General features: G+C 48.3%; 4 protein-coding genes across 4 annotated transcripts; 3 read left to right on the top strand and 1 right to left on the bottom strand.

The window, feature by feature from the left end:
- Positions 1-2,864: 2,864 nt before the first annotated feature.
- PtA15_12A288 (uncharacterized protein) lies at positions 2,865-4,292 on the top strand (the record flags this gene model as incomplete). Its single annotated transcript, XM_053161881.1, has 5 exons — positions 2,865-2,983; positions 3,055-3,223; positions 3,294-3,401; positions 3,472-4,032; positions 4,119-4,292. 5 exons carry the CDS (start codon positions 2,865-2,867, stop codon positions 4,290-4,292), a joined length of 1,131 nt encoding a protein of 376 aa, XP_053025855.1.
- Positions 4,293-7,975: 3,683 nt separating this feature from the next.
- Positions 7,976-8,932, bottom strand: PtA15_12A287 (uncharacterized protein; the record flags this gene model as incomplete). Its single annotated transcript, XM_053161880.1, has 1 exon — positions 7,976-8,932. One exon carries the CDS (start codon positions 8,930-8,932, stop codon positions 7,976-7,978), a length of 957 nt encoding a protein of 318 aa, XP_053025854.1.
- Positions 8,933-13,434: 4,502 nt separating this feature from the next.
- On the top strand, positions 13,435-15,087 carry PtA15_12A286 (uncharacterized protein; the record flags this gene model as incomplete). Its single annotated transcript, XM_053161879.1, has 3 exons — positions 13,435-13,531; positions 13,614-13,750; positions 13,825-15,087. The coding sequence occupies 3 exons, from the start codon at positions 13,435-13,437 to the stop codon at positions 15,085-15,087; spliced, it is 1,497 nt and encodes a 498-aa protein (XP_053025853.1).
- A 52-nt stretch (positions 15,088-15,139) lies between these two features.
- Positions 15,140-18,965, top strand: PtA15_12A285 (uncharacterized protein; the record flags this gene model as incomplete). The annotated part of the gene is made up of 2 exons (XM_053161878.1): positions 15,140-15,987; positions 18,929-18,965. 2 exons carry the CDS (start codon positions 15,140-15,142, stop codon positions 18,963-18,965), a joined length of 885 nt encoding a protein of 294 aa, XP_053025852.1.
- Positions 18,966-20,616: the final 1,651 nt, after the last annotated feature.

The raw sequence follows: 20,616 nt of genomic DNA, 5'->3' as shown, positions 1-20,616 counted from the left end.
ATTTGTCTGTGTCCAAATCACAGTTTTCGAGGAGCAGAAACTCGATGAGCGAAAGCTTGTATTGCGGATCAAAGACGAGGAAGATTGCGGCCGACTCTTCAGGGTTTTTCCAATATTTGTCGTACTTTTCTTGCATCGGTTCCACTAGATCGCAAAGTTCAGTCGGTCCGGATTGAAGAACATCGTTCAGCTTCTTTTTTATTCTAACTATATTCACATAAAGCATGTGGGCTGTTGGACAATGAGTCATGCACAGCTTCAATGTTGCTGCGGGTTTGAGAATAAACAATTGAAAATGAGTACATTATTCAAATGGATAGAGTAAATAAAATGAATATGTCAACTAACCAGTGTTGAATATTGAAAGAAAATCTTTCATTGCCGTGATCTCCTCCCACTCTTTGGCAGCAGGACAGTTGTTATAGTTCGCATCTTGCAGGGCTAGATTCTCAAAGGCCTCTCGGTACGGTATAGACGAATTGAGCATATGAAATGTCGAGTTCCAGCGCGTTGGCACATCGAGTACTGGCTGGGCTAGATTTCCAATATTTGTCAACTCAAGAGCCTCTTTGAATTGTCGCTTTCGGGAGGGGGTACTTCTGATATATCGGACAGAGTCTCGGATCTTGCTGATGGCGGGAGAGAGCTGATGCAAACCATCTTTGACGATCAGGTTGATGATGTGTGCGGCGCATCGCACATGGAAGAACTTCCCTTCCATTATTGGTGGGGATCGACTTTTGTCTTGAAGTAACTGTTTGACTCAAGCCACGGCAACATCGTTTGCAGCGGCGTTATCGACAGTAATAAAAGAGACTTTGTCGATAGCTTTCCATTCAACAATCGCTGAGAAGAGCTGCTCAGCAATTAGCAATCCGGTGTGAGGTGGCGGAAGTTCCTTGAATGAGATGAGTCGCTTTTTCAGAGTCCAGTCGGACAAGAGGAAATGCGCTGAGATCACCATGTAGGGGGTTTGATTTGAAGTCGTCCAGAGGTCAGTTGTTAAGGCGATTTGATTTGCTTCGACGATCTCAAGGGCAATATTGGCTTTGGTTGAGTGATACATCTCCAAGATGTCTTTCTTGACGGTTATTCGACTATAGAGTTTGAACTGAGGTTGTAAGCTCGCCACAAATTCCCTGGACAGCTTACTCTTGACCGACTTGAACGAACGTTTGTCAGTAACGACCATCTTCGCAAGAAGATCGCGGGACTTCTGCTGAGAAAACACCCAATTGGCCGGTGTCGAATTCTTTGAGATTTGCAGCATAGTCTGCCTGCTTTGTGATCGATAAGAGGTGCATCGTTCGAGGTGTCGCCAAAGGTGTTTCGTTCCGCACGAGCTTTTGGCAGATAAAGTTTGCTGGCAGTACCGACATTGTCCTCTTTTCTCTTCACCTGTTTCAACATTCAAACAAAATAAAAATAAATAAACATTAGAATATTTTTGATTCAGAGAATAGAGAAAGTAACAACCAACCTTCCCCACTGGGTTTGAAGTGGTTCCATATCTCGCTTGTGGTTTTACGCGGTTTTTGGCCTTGAGACAAACTTTTTTCTCCGGTTTGGGAAGCTTTGTTTGCCGAGCGGGGAGCTTTTTCTTGGGATTCACGGGGCTGACTGGGGTCCAGGACTTGGATGTTGTCTTCGGCCTCACTTTCCGCAGGTGACTGGTGGTCTTGATCAATAGAGCCCTTGGCGTTGTTAGTTGCCCCGGTATCGTCTTTGGTTGAGGAGGGGACGTGCTTCTTGCGCTTGAGGGGGCGTACTTGTTGAGAGCGGGTCCTGGCCATGGTGAAGTCGTGGGTAACAGGCCGGTAGCTGAGAGCGGCAGCCTGAGTATATGTACATATATTCAGTGCTGACGGGCCACGGCCCCGCAAACTATGATTGGTGGCCCAGTGGGAGCGCCGGCCGCGCAATTGATGTAGTCTGGGAGCGCGGGGCCACGTGTTTTACATGGGTACCCGCCTGCTGCGCGGGTCTGTAAACGGGTCGGCGGGTCGACCCGACAGCCAAAATGGCTGCCCGAACCCGACCCAAAAATCTGGCGGGTCTGAGGCGGGTCGGGTCAAAAATGGGTTTTTGTGACAAAGGTCGACCCGAACCCGGCCCCAGACCCGACACGGGCCGGGTACCCGCCGGGTCGACCCGACCCACTTTCATCCCTAATTGGAGGACTTCCCGTCATTCTGGGAACTCAGATTTTTCCAGATTTTGCGGGGAAATCTGGGCTCGATCATCCCGAATCCCAGATCTACCTAGATTTCCCTGCAAAATCTGGGAAAATCTGGGTTTCCAGATTGGCGGGAAGTCCTCCATTGGGTTCCATTCAAAAAGATAACACATGTTGACTGCCTCCACACTAGTATGTCTCTGACAAGGCCTCTGATCTCACCAACACAACTTCCAACAAGGCCAACAAGGGTGTTGCGAATAACTTCAAAGGCCGTCTCTCTTCTCGGGCCGCAAGAGTAATTCAATGCTTACATTTTCTTTCATGCGCAGGACACAATTGGCGACATAGCCAGCGCTTCTGCTGAAGTCAACACGGTTTGCATACTCTGCTATTTGGTGGAAATCTTGGAAAACATCTCAACAGATGTATTGTCAGTTTGGGCAACTTGTCCACAGCTCGGGTTCGCCAAAAGAAGACTTTACAGTCGAGGAAACAGTCCGCTTCTGGATTACTCAACTCGGTTTCCGCCGCGAACGGGAACCCAACGTCCAATCTGAATTCTATCAAAAACTTTCTTGAGTGGTTTCAGATACCACTCAAGAAAGTTTGTTTGCAGCCGTGGTGTAGCGGATACTCATCTCTTTCCGTCAGATTCGCATTCGCCCGGGCATCGTGATTCGGATAGATGGCGAGCCGAGCACTCAGCAGCCGACGCACGCTGGGCCTCGTCCGCCGCGCCTCCTCGATGGCCGGGCCGCTCGCGGAATCTCTTGAGCGCCTCAAGCAGACCGACCCGAACGCGGTGTAAGCACCACCAGCCCACCGGCCCGGCGCGACCAGGATGCTGACTTCTTCTCCCGGCGGGCGGCCGCCAGCCTCCAGCTCCCCTTCTGGCCCAGCCACGCCCAGCCCGGCTTCATCGCCATCAGGACCTTCCTTGCCGGCATGGACTGCATCCAGCTCACCGAGGTCAAGTGGATGGGGATGGCCTCGCTGAGGCTCCACTGGTGGAGGGACGCCATCGACAGCTGCTATGGCTCCCAGGTCCACTCCCCTCTCCCTACATATTCGACAGCCCCACAAAGAAAACTGACCACAGTCTTCTTTTCGCTAGGATCATCGCAAGAAGCTTCCCGATCATCATCTCATCCAGGGCCTCAGGCCGCTCATCAAGCAGCACAAACTTTCCAAGTACTACTTCACCCGGATCATCGAGGCCTCCGTAAGTCTGCTTCACCAAACACCGAACACTGAACACTTTCTGCTGACGCTGCCGGTGAGTACAATATAAGTGGTCCCATTGCTGCCACCCACGCTTCGCCGATCTCTCAGCCCTGGTCAAATATTCACGCTCGACCACCTATGCGGGGCTTTCTTTACTGGCCCAGCTGCTCACGAGCAGCGAGCCGGCCTGGCGGGGGGATGTGTCGCTGAGGACGATCGATCACAGTCTGACGCATCTGGCGACCTTCCTGACAATCATCCGGCTGCTCGAGCGGATGCCACACTATGTCGACAACCACAATACCCACATCGTGCCCTCCGAGCTGCTCGAATGTCCTGACGAGGCCCTCATCAAATTCTTCGCCGACCGCTACTCCCCAGCCCCCCTGGATGACAGCCGCGGCCAGCTCCCCGCTCGATCCCTCCTCAATCTCGTCTTCCTCGCCTGGTCCGAACTTGTCGCCGCCAGAGAAGTCATCACCCTCGACCCCTCCCATCGCCACTCCTCCACCTCCGACTTCAGGTCACACAAAAACGCCTCACGCATCGAGAGCCACATCTTCTCCGGCCGGCCCCATCTGCCCACAGTGACCATCCCACCCGGCCTCGTCCCTCTCTTCCTCGCCGCCGTAAGCTGTCTCCCTCTCACACCCTTGTTAACCATCTTTCTCATATGAACATTTCCTGGATTTCTCATATGAACTTTTCTGGATAGACTCCGGCGAGAAGCCAATTATCAAAGATCTCCAAGATCATCCTCACCTCCAGTGACATGGTCAACAAGCGCAGGCAGAATAGGACGACTGATTTGGCCAATTGGGTGGCCCAGAAGCCCAACTGGACCGCCCCCTTCAAGCTCTGGTTCAACTACTACTTCAACAAGCTCTAGTATCTATCTTTCTCTCTCACTTTCTCTGGCCACAAACAGATGACTGCTTCGATATCGCCCTCTGCTATCGCGTGGTTCCGGCATGGGCGCCATGGGCATACCCTTCAAAGACTAGCATCGCCTTATTCAAACTAACTCACAATGCTCCAACATATGTAGCCTTCTTCCCGCTCTTGATTCACATTCCCAACTCCCAACCTCTTCCTCTCTCAAGAGATAATGACAGACAAGGGATTGTGTAAGGAAAAAGCGCGCCAAACGTGAGAAGGGAGGTGTCTTACACTGACTAGTAGAGCTGTATGGGATGCCCGGTTTTGTTCCTCCCCCAAACACGTGGAGGCATGAGACATTCTAGAGACCAGGGCACACGCCAGTCATTGAGAGGGTCCCAGCCCGCTCGTTGACCGGCACATTTCTATGACCTGTGTGTGCCGGTCATCAAGAGGGTTCTGTGCCCTCTCAATGACCGTGTGTGCCGGTCATTGAGAGGGCTGTTTATGTACCCTCTCAATGACCGGACTTGACTGGGAGGGATTGCTCCTGGTCGACGCGCTTGCACCCAGTCTAAGTGGATGGCCTCCATGCTGGGAGGCATGAGCTTGTGCAGTCCGGCCGGTGTTAGCTGAGCAGGCCGGGGGGTGACCAGGGCTTCCCGCCGGGGGAAAAAAAATTGGATCAGAAAAAAAAATAAACAAGCACGGAAAACAGCAAGCTTTTACACATCAGCTGTACATGGTAAATGTTTTGCATTGAAGATGCATACCTACATGTCTTATTTTTTGTTTTTAGCCGTTATCCTGTATATAATGGCTAAGAACAAAAATTTAGACATGTAGGTATATATCCTCAATGTGAAATGTTTACCATATACATTTCTTGTATTGCATTTGTTTCAGCATTGCAAGGAGGCGCAAAGCGTCTCTGTGCGCTCCCCCAAGGAGGGACTTGCGTTAGGTTTGGGACAGCCCTCGGCAGGAGGGACATATTTGCGCGTGGTTCTTGTTTCTGTCCCGAGTGATTTATCCCAAGTTTCACAACTCAAAGTGTCTGAGGACACCTGGACTTGGAGGCACAGTGCTCAAAATTGAGCACTGAGCTGTGCCATGCTAAGCTAGGCTGGAAGCATGCTTGAAGTACACTGGAAGAACCCAGGTACTGATCAAGTACTGGCATGGTAACTGCATGTCAACTGACATAGGGATGGCATTTGGGTACCCGGTACTGCCTGTGGGGTACCCGCCAAGCAAGAAGTGGTGCAGTACCTGGGTACCACCTGCCCGCACCCGCCCTAAGCCCCCTATTTTTTGGGCCTGGCTAAATATACACCTCCCGGAGAGCTGGCTTTGACCAGATTGCCGCACTGGATCAACTATCCGTGCGGACAAAGTTGTCTGACAAGTAGTCAGACAAACTTTGTCCAACAAGCCTGGCAGCCCAGGCTCAAACATTGTGCAACTCATTAGACAAAGTCTGTCCAAAAACTGCTTGGACGATCTTGTCCAAGCGGTCAATTGCTGCAGTGCCAAGACGCGCTGGACTTGAACCAGCTCCCTGGGAAGCTTACCCTTGGCAAGCTGGTGTAAAAATTCAGCTCACCAAGAGGTAAGTATTCCTTTTGGCGAACTGGTCAAAATCCAGCTTGCCACAAGGAATACTTACCTCTTGGCGAGCTGGTCAAAGTCCAGCTTGCCAAAAGGAATACTTACCTCTCGGCGAGCTGGTCAAAGTCCAGCTTGCCAAAAGGAATACTTACCTCTTGGCAAGCTGGTCAAATTCCAGCTTGCTGAGAGCTATGTATTCCTCCCGGCACACTGGGCTTTGGGATGTTTTGGAGAGCAAGTATCACAAGTATAATGCCTCCGGTACCGCCCGTACCCGCCCGTACCCGCCCGTACCCGCCCAGGTGGTACCAGGTGCGGTACTAGGTGCCGGCTTTTGGTCAAAAAGTCACCCGGTACCCGGGCCCGCCACGGGTACCTGGGTCCCAAATGCCATCCCTAAACTGACATCAGTTTCTTGTTGTTTTTTTTTTGTAGTAGAAGGTGTGTCAAATGCAAGTGCAAAACTTTCCCTCCAGAGAACTGTCCCTAGTTTACAAGCCAATTGAATTCACAAGTCATTCAAAGTCTCTCTTTTGGGAGCCAGCACTTTGCTTGGGATGCTTTTTGCCACTGCCAGCCCAGGCTTTACCAGGGCCCTCAGTAGTGAGGGAATTGTGTGTCATGCACAGGTTGGGTGGAGAATTTCTGCCTCCCCAAGCCTGCACCCAGCAGTGGGCACCCTCCATGATTTCAGAATTTGATATTAGAATTTGTCAACCTGAGACACATTTCAATGTCCAAAAGTTCCAAAATGGCGCTAGGCTCTAGCCGCTATACAAAATGCATAAAGCTCACCAGGCATCCTGGGGAAAATCTTTGAGGTCAAACTGTCCACTGAATGCAGGCCATTTTCAGTAATACACCCCATGGTGTATTCATTCAGGGGTTTCAAACATGATGCAGGTCCCAGTTCATGAAACCCAATTCAGGAAGACAAAGTTCCTGCAACAAGAATTTTCCATCTAGGTTTGCATTTATTTTGGGGGTAAAATTGGGTTCCAGTCTGCAGGTTCTGCTGCAGGATTTTTGATTTTCTGAAATGGAAACTGCAACACATTTTATACAGTTTCATACCCCCTTAGGCAGAAACTGGCAGAAATATGCACTGAATTCTAGCCAGATTTGATACCCCCTGGATGATATGTTCTCTAATTAACCCATTGGGAGTGGCCTCATGAAAAACATATTTATTGCAAGAATTGTTAACATTACTGAAATTTTCAACCAAATAAAAGGGGAAACTAGCTCTTGGGTTTGATTCCCACACAGGGAGGCCATTAACCATTTTAAATCCAATGTTTCTTATGTAGACCGTATCCAAGCCCCATAGGGATTTTTTTGTGGAAAAATGATTCTTATGTACAACAAATCTCAATCAAGATTTCAAGGTGAAAAATCAGATTTTTTATTATATGTATCCAAAACTCAGATTTCCCCAAAATCATGTAAGGCAGCTTGGTAGGTGCTCTCTGGGTTCATCTCTCAACACTCTTTTGATGACACTCAGGAATTGAGGTCTGTGCAAGCTACCATGGAGAGTTATCTGACCATTTGTTTTGAGCCCTGGGCCTGAAATGGGTTGAGTGACATCAGGCAATTTCTATCAACCTCAAACAAAAGAAATCTAGGAAAGGAAAACATCGACATAAGTGTAGTGAGAGTTCAATAAAAGTCCAAAATGAATTATTAATGGCTGAAAAGAAGTTGAGGAGACTTCGATTTTTCAAACAAGACTGTAGCTAGTAATGACTGGCGGATCTTTATCTACTTCTTCCGAATGTAACAAGGTATTTAAAACATATTTGCCGAGTTCTTCAGCTGGTTGGTTCGGTCGTGCCTGCTGCTAATTCCCTGTCTTGATGCCGTGTCAAAAAAAAAAAAAAGAGACAGAGACAGAGACAGAGAAAAACCGGCTGGGAAATTTTGGCGTTGGTATTATTCTCTAGCAAGCTCCGTGGCTGGCTGCCTTACTTTAGTATGGCGTTTCGGATCGGACAGGTCGAAGTACTCCTTCAATTCGCGATGAATGATCACTCTTGCTACGTCGTCCCAGAGGATCGAGAAAGTTGGATCTAGCTTGAATTACTTTCGCCGGCCACGGGTCACGAAAAAACCTTCACGGGATTCGGAGCGACTGGCCAAGGGTTTTACCCACTTGACAAGCAACCAATCGGCCAATAGCCGCTCGCGAAACTCATGGGTGAACTCGGATTGGAGATGTTTGAGGATGAGGGTATCGCTGAAACGAGAGCCGTCGGTTTTGGGTGCAATCAAGTCTCTTGCAAGATCTGCTACTGTGACCGACAAATCTAGCGAGTTTTGTGAGTCCCTAGTTGGAATTCCGGTCATCGAATGTAACATATCCGAAAGAATGACCGTCGTGATGCCTTGTCGATCGCTTATCTCCTCCTGTGCTTCGTCTTCCCCACAGTCGTGATTGTGATGATGATCATGAACAGTCGAATCGAATAATAACTCGACTATCTTTGCTCGCACTTGGGCGTCCATGAAGTCGCCCTGGATCGAATGAAAGTCGACGTTCTTGGAGACTTTGGAACCGATCGAAGGGTGGAGAGGCAACAGGTCGCATGCAACCAATCTGTGTTGATGTTTTAATTGAGCCAGACGTTCAAGTACGACCTCAGACCAACCTCCGGGTGCGGCACCAAGATCAAGGACCCGGAAAGCGGCTTTCGGCGCCGGGCGAGCAGGTTGGGGGAAGATCCGGAACTGTTTGTCAAGTTGGATGAGCTTATGCGCGGAGCGTGCCACGTAGGTCGGCTCGCCTCGGGCTCGACTTTTGGCCTTCCCGTATGGATCCGTCTCTGCTCGCCGAAGGAACCTTTTCGATTGGCCACCTTGCTCCCCGCCAAATCGCAGTATGGAAAATCTTCTATGAGCACCCGGGATCCTATTCATGTCTCGAGAGGTTACTGATCCAAATTTCGTTAGTTTCGCCGCCATCCATCTCCTGCTTGCGAGATCAATCAGCGTTTCCACGTCGAGGCGTGGTGTGCTCTTGGCCGGTTGTGGCGGCATCTTGTCGGCCCTTCGCAAGGTGCGCGCCTGGGCGAGCTCCGCGCCGCCTATTTTCCTAACTTAAAAGTCCCTCTATTGGAGGGGACGCCGTCCCGCAGGGATCCTCCGAAGGAGGGACTTGCGCTATGTCGACCCCGTGGCAGTAGAGAATTAGAAAAACTAGAGGCCAAGGCGGCTTCGCCGCTGCAAATTGGAGGTGCAATGTGCAATAATCAATTTCCAAGGAAGAATCAAAATAAGGTTAACCAACTCCTTTTTTCAGACCACAAGTGGATATGGATGCTCATTGAATGAGCACAGTTTGAAGTGGCTAGGCGCCCCTTGCATCCACTTTTGTGAGTGTTTTTTCAAGTTTTGTCTCAAAAACCAAGTGGCAGGCACATGCAAGCCAACTTGCACTACTTCCCTTTTTCAGCTTGATTTTTTTTGCCAACAAACTTCCTGAACACCAACCTGCAAAATTAGATGCAAGAAATATTGTAATATCTGTGCCAGAGGAATTAAAACATATTTGTGCCCTTCTGGTCTGTGTTCCAATGTATGGCCAAACTGCCACCACACCCAGGGCCAGAGTCACCATGAGGCAGGTCATTTTGATGTCTACACTAATCAACTGATTATTTGTGCATTCTTTGTTGACGCTATGTAAATTCAGCCTATTGATAATTCAGATGTTGATGAATGTACAAATGTTTTTCTGTTAATTCCCTCAGGCAGCTCACTCTTCTTGTGACCAATACACCACAGGCATCAATCTAACATGAATAAATTTCTATCTTTAGCAGTTCAGGATATCATGGATCACAAGTTCAAAATCTTTAACCAGGATGGAAAGCCAACAGCAAATGGCCATGTGTGAAACAATGCAAAGATTCTTGTTGGAGTAAGTCTTGCTGAGCAGCTTGGCTGAGCCCTTGCAGGAGCATCAGCTGATGCTCATGGGACAAGCTCAGTAGGAACAACACCGCCGGCACATAACACATGTTTGACTTGCTCCGCTCCAAGTGTCAGGTAGAATGGAATCGGGGCCACTCATCTGAAGCCCTCTTATGACAGGTATCATATGATACAAGGCTCAGCCCGGGACCTTTGAAGCCAGAAAGCGCAAGCTGCCGCACGGTTTAGACTTAGTCTCTCTCTCTCTCTCTCTCTGCCGGAGCAAGCGGGACGGACAAACATAGGACAATTTGTCTTCCTCTTTTTCTTGTAAAACACTGTTGCCAGGAGGTCCAGATATTCCCAATGCCGCTCAAGGATTGCTAGCAATTTTTGCTTGTAGATTCAGTCCAACTGCAAAAACTTCAGACTTGATTGGGGAGACAGCAAGCGGCAAGATTGGAAGTACAGATTGCAGGGCAAGACCCAAAAGGCTGTCTGATCCTGACTGAGCCTGCGCCAAAGAATTCTTGAGATATTGTGTCACAGCTTGTTTTGAAAGTAAGGCCAAGACAGAGACCTACCTTAATCAGGCTCTGCTGGATTGCCCAGTGTAGACTTCCCAAGTTTTCATGGCTGACAGAGTTTTCGCCTGGGATGCATGTCAGCTTAATCATCAGATTTGGGGCAGGTGTTGAGGCGCTCTTGCGGGCTTTTGTGAGCAAGTGGAGACAAGACCGCTGGGACTTAGAGACAGGGATGAGTACATCTAAATCAGTGAAGCCACACAAAGAGTCATTAAGCTTCAGTGAGAAAGAGAGAGGGGAGGTTGAGATTGACCAGTCAGGGCCACCTTGGGGGATATGACTGTCTGATTATGTAATACAAAATTTCCTCACCAAAATATTTTTATGATTTTATGATTTATGCATGCATAAGATTATGCAAACCAACTTTGAACACCATAATTGCTAAAATTTTCAGGGGTTTCAATTTATGCATATTTCTCTGTGATATGAAATTTGTATGCATGTGGTGTGTGGGAAACAAAAGTTATGAATATGGCGGATTATAAAATGTGCACCCCTCATATCTCATGTTTTGATGGCACACTTGCTATAAATTTGAAGGGGTTCAATTTATGCACAATTCTCTTTGATATCAAATTTTACGCATGTAGTGTGTGGAAAAAAAAAGTTATGGGTGGGGCGGATAATAAAAGAAATATAACTAATTAGTCGCAACAACTCCCCAAAGAAATCTGTTTTAGGCAAACAACTCCCAAAAAGCGCTGTAGCCCAAAAAAGGGGCTAGGTCAACGTCCGGACCCGGCTGCAGTTTGGTCCTGGCAACATATGGGAGTTGTTTTCCCAAAAAAGGGGAGTTGTTTTTCCAAGTCCCTATTTAAATAGCACATAATTACATAAACTATTGATGACTGGTCTGTGCCGGTCATCAAGAGAAAGAGAAAACGCTCTTGCCTGTCTGTGCCAGTCATCAAGAGTAGGGATGAAACCGGGTCGGTTTTGAGTTGGAAAACGGTGCCCAAACCCAACTCAGAATTTAGTGCGGGTTGGGTTGGGTCTGGTCAGATTTGAAAATATGCTGCCCAAACCCAACTCAATTTCTCATTGTTTCAAGTTGGGTTGGTTTTTGACCCGACAGGTCTCAGATTGAACCGGCCTCTTAGGCGCCAAAAACCCCCAAATTTACTGTTGGAGGCGTTGTAGTTGTTTTGCAGGCCAACCCAATTAGAAAATAGGCTGCCTGAACCCAACCCAAAAATCTAGCGGGTCTGTGGAAGTTTGGGTTGAAAACTAGTTTTTGAGACAAAAGCCAACCCAACATGGGTTGGGTACCCGCCGGGTTGACCCAACCCTAATTGAGAGTGAGAGAAACTGCTCTTGATGGCAGAATTGCCAATCATCAAGAGGAAATGCATACACACACCCCTCTCAATGGCCAGAACAACTGGTTGTCAAAAGGGAAATACACACCATGGCCAGTGCAACCAGTGGTTGAGAGGTGTTGAGATTACTCAGGTGAAAAGAATTGTGTGTTGTGGGATTTAAACCCACAACCTTCGACATTCATGAGAGCTGCTCTTATACCCCTGAGCTAAACACACAGTTGGTCTTGCTTGTGATTTTTTGGATATTAGATCATATGGCTTGGCCACTCAAATGGGGCTTGAAGCATATATTCCAACAAGAGGAGCACATGCCCCTCTCCATGGCCGGCATTGAGAGGGGTGTGTGCTTTCCTCTTAACAACCAGTTGTGCTGGCCATTGAGAGGGGTGAGTTGCTCTCAATGGCCGGCGCATCACCTCTCTCAATTGAAGGCATAACTGGGAGTCAAGAGGGTAGCTTACACTCCTCTTGACAAAAGGTTGTGCTGGTCATCAAGAGGAAAGTATGTAAATTGCGCTCAGCAATTGGAAGGGACCAACTATTGAATTGAAGGCCGGTACATGTATCTCCTGTACCAGACCTGTGATTTTCTAGTTGAGTGGACCAGGAGACTCTCCAAGTTTAATCCTGTCCAAAACACTCAGGTTGTTGAATTCTCCTGCTACAGAGAGTCCCAGGAACCGGGCGGGGCGCTCAAAAATGGGCAATTATCAGGTCAAATTTGGTGGAGGATTTCTTTCCTGCACGTCCTGGGTCCTGATTTTGGTCCTGGACTTGGAATCTGCCAACTTTAAAACTCCCTATTGTTGGTGAGCTGAGAAGGCCTGGCTGGATTGGGGGTGACCAGCTAGCTGGGCTTTTGTTCTGGGGTCAAAAAAAATTGGGTTGCAAAAAAAATAAATGCGCACAGAAAACCACAAGCTTTTACACATCAGCTGTATATGGCAACCAAGCTAGCCACTCTAGCCTAACTAAGCCTCTCAAACGGAGGGGGGGGACCCCCACGTCCCAAAGGGACTCTCTATAGGAGCGGCTTGTGACTGATGTCATACTTTTTACCTGAGAGGTTGGGGCTTTTGTGGCTTTTTATGCCCTTTTTTCCTTTCACCCTCCACACAGCAAAAACTGGCAAACCTCTGCTGAAGCCATGATGGGTCAATATAGCTGACCATCTTGGCTTCAGATCCCTGTCCTCATAATGAGGATTGGATGCACAAGCTGGATTGGCTGAGGCATATTAACCAGAGCTCGGAGAGCTTGGATCCTGTGGAATTGAAGTGAATGTGTTTTCCAAGGTCAGTTCAATCCACATGTCATACAGCCCAGAATACCCCAAAAACCATAAGTTTAGAGGTTCATGGGGAGAACGCTTGGACTTCCGGAGATGTGTGTAGCGGCAAAAGACAGGGAAGAGTGAGAAAAGTCTCATGGTCCAAAAGGCATGTGCAGGGCCCTTTGGGAACACAGTCAAAATTGGAAAGGCACAAAATCTCCAGCAAAATGTTTTGGAAGATTGGAATCCCTCAAGGCCAAAATGTGGACTAATTTCCAAGTCCCTCCTTCGGAGAGGTCGCGCTTCGCGCCAGCCCGGGCTGTACCAGGGCCCTCCGAAGTGGGTGACTTGTGTTAAGTTAGCTAGCCGCTGCCCATCCACCATACCATCGGATCCCGATTTGCTATCCAAAGACATTCGAACAAACGTGAGTACCAGAGGATGTTTGATGTGAACCCTTGGCAGACAATTGAAATGAGATCGACCGCATCCTTCCTCTACTCTAGGCTCGCCCATTTCAGAACTGCATCACCGTTGCGTTTATACCTATCCCTCATATTCCCCCAAACCAGGTCTCGATCTAAAATCAAGTGTGTATGTCTCACTGTGCCTGCCGTTAGGCGCTCTGAGTCTAAGTGAAGTGTTGGTCCTTCGGCAGCTTTTCAGCTTGTCAATCGTCTTCATCATCGCCGGAATCCATCCTTTCTGCCAACAATTCTCCGTCGGAAAACAATCACAAGCGAGAACTACCAACCGGGTAAGCTGTCCAATTCTTTTGTAAATCGGTACTTTTGAATCTAACTATCATATGCTTTCCGCCCGACTTCACAGCAAAACGAGCGCGACGTGATGTCTAAGCTACAAATTACTGAGACGTCAAGCGTGGACGTAATCCAGTCGATCATCAAAGACCTGTCCATCAAGCCATCACATGAAGCAATCAAGGTGCTCTTCAGCAATATCTCCTCCTCGAACGGATCGGTGCGTGCCCAGGCTTTGGAGGCACTAGGTTTAGTCTTATCTCGCCAAGAAAGTCACGGAACGGCTTGGTTTGAAAGCGCGCTAGAATCTCTCATGCATTCCACCAAAGCTCTCGAGGTTTGCAATGGCCTCGCTGCTCTTGCCGCTATCTGGTCGATTTCTCAAGACCACGCCCTCCACTTCATCCAAACCGAAGGCTTTTTTTCGCGTCTTGCCAACTCGCTCGTTAAGCTTGCCGCGCTTGATCAGAGCCGACCAGAAGAGGCCGACTTGAAAACATTCATTTCCGACTTTCTTGCGTGTTGCCTAGACTGCAATTCACTCTGCGCAAAAATTCAATCAGAGTGGCCCGAATGTTTGGATTGGTTAACTGGGATCTCTCGAGGCACCAGTCCTACCTCGGTCTCTATTCCTGCCCGCTGTGGAGCGATTCTGGCGTTACTGAAATTGCGAAGATCAATGGATCTCCAATCCGCGCCGCCACCTTCATCTGATCAGCTTGTCGACATTCTGATGATATGCTTCTTGGGAAACAAGAATCCTCCAGACTCGGCCATCGAAAGTCTGGCGCTTCTCAGTGAGGAAGAATCTGTCCGAAAAACATTGAGAGAGAGGTCCGAAGCTTTTTTCCAAACTGCCAAATCTCTCACACAAAGTGATCGGGATCACGAGGCCGGCCAAATCAAGTTTACGCCCTCTCGATCTTTAGCCTTTGGACTAGCGACCATCATCCTCGATCTTGTATCTTTTAAGGTGCTTACAAACGAAATTCCAGCTGACGATAAAGCTCGAAAGCAGCAGGAACGCAGAAGAAAACGTATGCTAGTAGCGGAAAGCAATTATTTTCCCTTTGATGCCCCCAAGGAGGATAGAGATAACGAAAAATATGACAGGGAGCTGTTGGCTTGGCTCCGGTCTACACTCGAACGTAATTCCGACTTGATCCAAACCTTGGCTTGGCTTTCGAAGACTGGCGATGCAAGTCCACAACTCAAAGCCACTACTACCAAAGCGTGGCTGAACCTTGTTGAATATGACAACTGCGCAGAACTTGTATCGATATCTGGGGGCCCAGATATTGTTGGATATCATCAGCACCTACAAATTCTCTAGTTATCTCTCGCAACAGCAGCCACCTGGCGCACCGGCTTCCGTGACGAACGCAATGTCAACTATCAGCAGTCTTGTCCTCGATCCACACGAGCTTGAGATGATCCAAGTATTGGCCAACTTGTGGTGTTCAACCGAGAATCTCGAGCTATCAATGATCAAGTTACTCATCATTCTGTTCCTACATCCGTCTTCGACAAAGTTTCAGACTTACCTGGCGCTCATAGCCATTCCTAGCAATATCCAATTTGAGGGTGCAAAGGCCGAAGTGCTTGGATGCTCTCAACTTCTGGACCGATTGGACCAACTCATGGTATCTGAGTTTTCTCAAGAAATTATTGAACTCATGGATAGCCTCAGTTACGAACCAGCCTACTTGGATAGATTCGCGCCCTCGTCGCCATCAAACTCAAATCAAACCGATATCGCATATATCACTAGGCTCCAAGATTTAATCAGTTTAATCAAGCATGAAGAGGTCAAAGTTTCTTGTAAAGCTGCTAGCGTGTTCCGCAGCCTTATTGAAGCATCCATGGAAGTTGGTCAAGCAATTGTATCAGATCACTCATTGACTAAGAGTTTGTTGAAGACCTTCAAAATTTGGTCTAATGGCGAGCGCGATTCGGACGGCTATTACTTGTCGACAAGTGCGAACATGTGTGCAGCATTTCAGGAAATCTACGATAACCTCCCCTGCCCCTCAGAGGGCGATCCTCCTCAACTCTTTGTCGACGACCGTTTGCATTATGGGCTCTGTCTAATAGCCGACTTTTGCTCGCAGGGCATGGATCATGGAGATTACAAGGATTGTCGGGATGTCCGAGTGGATATCACGAGCCTCTCCAAATGCATCATTGAGCAATTTTACTCACGGAAAAAATTCAAACACTATAATTTACATAAGTGGAAAGAAGAAGGCTATGAATCTGATGAAGATGATGAAGATGAAGATGATGATGATGAAGATGAAGATGATGAAGATGAAGATGATGAAGATGGAGATGATGAAGATGAAGATGATGAAGATGAAGATCATGAAGATGATGAAGGAGAAGATGATGAAGATGATAATGACAATGATGAAAATGATAATGACAATGATGAAGATTGCAAGGAGGATAAAGAGGATGAAGACAAAGAATAGGAGGACATGAGACAATGGAGAGAAAAATACTGTGGAGAGGACAGCAAGGATGAAGATGAAGCTGGAAGTTGGAAAGCAGATGAAAATGAAAATGATTGGCAGAACCAGAAGACTATTATCCCCCCCCCCATCTTGTCACATCTTGTCATGTTTTGTCCCTTTGGTTGACCAAAAGTCCATGTTTTGCTGCATGCAATTTTGATCATTTATTTTCCTTTAAAACACGTTTTACACATGTACACAAAAAAGATTAGTCATGCTACCAATACACCTGGGGAGTCCTTCAACAAGGATATCCCAAGGAATCCTTATGGATTCCTCGTAGTGCCACTGCGCGAGGTTGGACCAGCGACTGCTGGTCCACACTAGAGATGGCCATTGGCACCCGCTGGCGTGTACCCGCCACTCTTCAGCAGGTCCTTTATGCCCTGGGAAGTGCCAGCCAGCAGGCTTGGGGTGTTCAATTTTGGAAGTCAAGCATGTAGCTTTGCACCTGCCATGGCTGCCTGTAGGGGCAGATAGCTACCTGCTAAAGAGGGGCGGGTACCCGCCAGCGGGTGCCAATGGCCATCTCTAGTGTGGACCAGCAGTCGCTGGTCCAACCTTGCGCAGGGGCACTACGGGGAATCCACAAGGATTCCTTGGGATATCCTTGTTGAAGGACTCCCCAGGTGTATTGGTAGCATGACTAATCTTTAATGGCCATCTGTAGTCCACACGTTCACATGCTCTCCACCAAATGGATCACGGGGGCTCCTTGTGATGATCATCCAAGGATACTGATTCTGCCGGCCGTGGAATCCATGTGGAACACGGTACCAAGATGGTGAAAAAAGGCCTGCACCTAAAAACAACGCCAATGGGATTTGAACCAGAGCTATACCCAGCAGCATTAATTAGCGGCTACTAGAGAATCTGCCGTTGGACCCGGGTGCCAGCGGCACCCATTTTACCTGAAAAACTAGGCACCCGCACCCGTATCCGGCACCTGCCGGCGGGTGCTGCCGGAAAGGATCCCTTCCGGGAGACAAGGCTGTTGTAGTCTTGTTGTCCGCAAGGGATCCACGGACAACAAGGCTACAACAGCCTTGTCACTCGCAAGTGATCCCTTGCAGATAACAAGGCTGTATCTTGTTGTCTGCAAGGGTTCACTTGCGGACAACAAGGCTGTATCTTGTTGTCTGCAAGGGTTCACTTGCGGACGACAAGGCTGTATCTTGTTGTCTGCAAGGGTTCACTTGCGGATGACAAGGCTACAACTTGTTGTCCGCAAGTGATCCCTTGCGGACAACAAGATACAGCCTCCTTGTCCGCAAGGGATCCCTTCCAGGAGACGAGGCTGTTGCAGCCTTGTCCTCCGCAAGGGATCCGGACAACAAGGCTAAAACAGCCTTGTCTCACTGAAGGGATCCCTCCCGGACAACGAGGCTACACCAGCCTCGTCTCCCGGAAGGGATTCCTCCCAGACGACAAGGCTACAACAGCCTTGTCTCCCGGAAGGGATTCCTCCCGGACGACAAGGCTACAACAGCCTCGTCTCCCGGAAGGGATTCCTCCTGGACGACGAGGCTACAACAGCCTTGTCTCCTGGAAGGGATTCCTCCCGGACGACAAGGCTATGCTGTAGCCTCTTCGTCTGGACGACCTAAACTCCGCCACATCCGGGGGAGCTGGGGCGGTACCTGGGCAGGTACCCGGGTGCCGCACCCGTTTTACCCAAAAAACAGGCACCCATACCCACACCCGGCACCCGCGCATGGGTGCGGGGCGGGTGCCGGAGGTACCTGCCAACGGGTACCTGCCGCGGGTCCAACGGCAGATTATCTAGCGGCTACACTATTCCAGATTGTGAGGGGGGCTTGTTTTTAAATATTTGACCCACTCAAGAAGCCGTTTGCAAGTCAATTTTCCAGCAATTTTTTTTTCAACTTTTTTTTTCTTCCTTTCAATTACATATTTTCCTGAACTTTCAACACTTCAGACCCAGCTTGAGCTAGTCCTGGTTGGAAGTGGAAAAAAATGATTGTGGTGGTGGAACCAACGTGAGCAACAAGCCAATGTGGTCTCCACATGTTACAGGAGTGTGCTTTGTGGAACCAATGGGGAAAAGTGACAAATCTGTAGGTTATATGGGGAAAATGATGTTCTGTGGAACCGACAACCTTACCAAGCACTTACCAAGCCGATCCTTGTTGGTTCCATGGATCAACAGCTCCTTGTTGGATCCACAAACCTGCTTGCAAGGAAGTACCCCCGGCGTGTAGCAATAACACAACAGTTTCTTGGCCATTATCCAAGTTTATTAAAGACAGAGAAAAACAGAAACAAAGATCAAGGGTTCCCCCTACAAGTTAACCAAATCACAAAAAAAAAAATGCAAGGGTTCCCCCTTTCAAAAAAAACAAATCACAGAAACAAGCCTTCTTAACACAAAATTCAAACACCACAAACTGGACCCACTATCCATCCCTGTCTAGCAGGGTTTAAAATAGTGGGTGTATGACCCCCAGCGCGCCGCATTGAAGGCATTATGCAAAGGGGGGCCACCAAGTATCCCCCCCTCAAACTGCGCAAGTGCAACAGCGGAGAGGGTGAGGACAAACTGCACACTGGAATTACAGCGGCAGAGGACGTCCTGGCTGACACAAACCAGAAAGCTGAAGCTTATTTTATAGACAATCCAGCACTAAGGCTCTCAAGACCCACCAACTTGACTGCCACAATAATCAAGCCCTGACAACTACACCACCGCTGTGGTGTTCTGTGCCTGTGTCAATGCCAAAAAGGATACAACAGAGGGTGGAGACAGTACAGTCATCATACAAGAGGAGGAGATAGTATCACATCAACAGTTAAGGCACATACGAACCAAAGAAGGATTTGTAGTAAGGAATATTCTCAACCAGGAACGGAAGGAAGGAGCGCAAAGGAAGAAGGAAGGGAGGAAGGAACAGGAGGCAGAGGAGGAGAGCCCCAGACCCCCATAATTCTGGACAGGCAAGGGTACTTGCATTCTAGACAGGTGTTTGCTCAAGGAAGATTCTATCAGGAGGCTGTGTTTGTTTGGGAGGTGGAGTTAGAAGGTATCTAACACAGGCTGCACAGCATCTTTAGCTGGAGTCTTTGTATTTGTTTGCTCAGGGAAGATTCTATCAGGAGGCTGTGTTGTTTGGAGGTGGAGTTAGAAGGTATCTAACACAGGCTGCACAGCATCTTTGGCTGGAGTCTTTGTATTTGTTTGCTCAGGGAAGATTCTATCAGGAGGCTGTGTTGTTTGGAGGTGGAGATAGGGTGTATCTGGTCCAGCCTTCACAGGAATCTACTGCTGAAGGCTGTGTATTTGTTTGTTAGTTTGTATATCATAGATGTTTGGCTGTGGATTTAAAGTGTATCTAGCACAGCAAAGCTGTGTTGTTTGTATTTGTGGCTGTGTAGAAAGGCTGTGTAGGTGAGAACCCCTGCAGCAGAAATCCCTCACAAGGAGCTTCCTGCAGCAGAAATCCCTCATCCTCCAACATAAAAGGAGGGCCTCTTCCCACTATAATTTCCCTTTTTTTCCCCATCAGCCTATAGAGGTTTGGTCACTGTGGTTAGTTTTAGTTTGTAGCAGCCTAGGAAGGTCTGTTTTATTGTGGTTATTAGTAGTGGATTAGTGTAGAGAACTGTAGTGTGTGTTAAGAACAGTAGTAGAACCAACAACCAACCAACCAACAACCAACATCCAACCCATATATATATATATTTACTTTGTAACAGATTATTTATAACAACATAGTGTCAGCAATTTAACATCACAAATTCTTACAACATATATCAAACTTTATCGCACCCACCACGTTAAACCAAGTTACAAAAGATTCACCTCAACTATTGATGCAAGTGATCTAGGTCAGATAGAGATTACTATACAAAAGTAAGAGCTATCTTTGGAATCAGCCACACCATTTAAATATTGATTACAAGACTCTTGGTTATTTGCATAGTACCATCAGAGGGGCAGGTCTTTCAAACCACCCGTAAATTGTAATAGGTTTTCAACCTCAGGATGCAAATGGGTCGGGTCGACCCGGAGGCGACCCAAGACCCGGCGGGTCTTGGGTCGGGTTCGGTCAGCCTGACAGCTGAAAAACCAATTTCCGACCCGACCCGGCAAGACCCGATTGTCAATCGGGTTCGGGTTTGGGCAGGCCGATTCCACTTCGGGTCGGCCCGATGACCCGACTATGACCCGATTGAGTCAGCTGTAATCGCCGATTGGTGACTTAAGTCTGAGATATCTGATATCCCCTCAACCCACAGTCACACAATCACCCATCCTGCGCCGAGTCCCAACCATGCGACGGTCCAAGAGGAAACAACCGGCCGCGGTAAATTCCAGTTCGTCTGAT

Source organism: Puccinia triticina, chromosome 12A (assembly GCF_026914185.1).
Source record: "Puccinia triticina chromosome 12A, complete sequence".
NCBI lineage: Eukaryota > Fungi > Basidiomycota > Pucciniomycetes > Pucciniales > Pucciniaceae > Puccinia > Puccinia triticina.
Note: the sequence above shows the minus strand (reverse complement) of the source record. Positions and strands in the feature narration are given on the sequence as shown.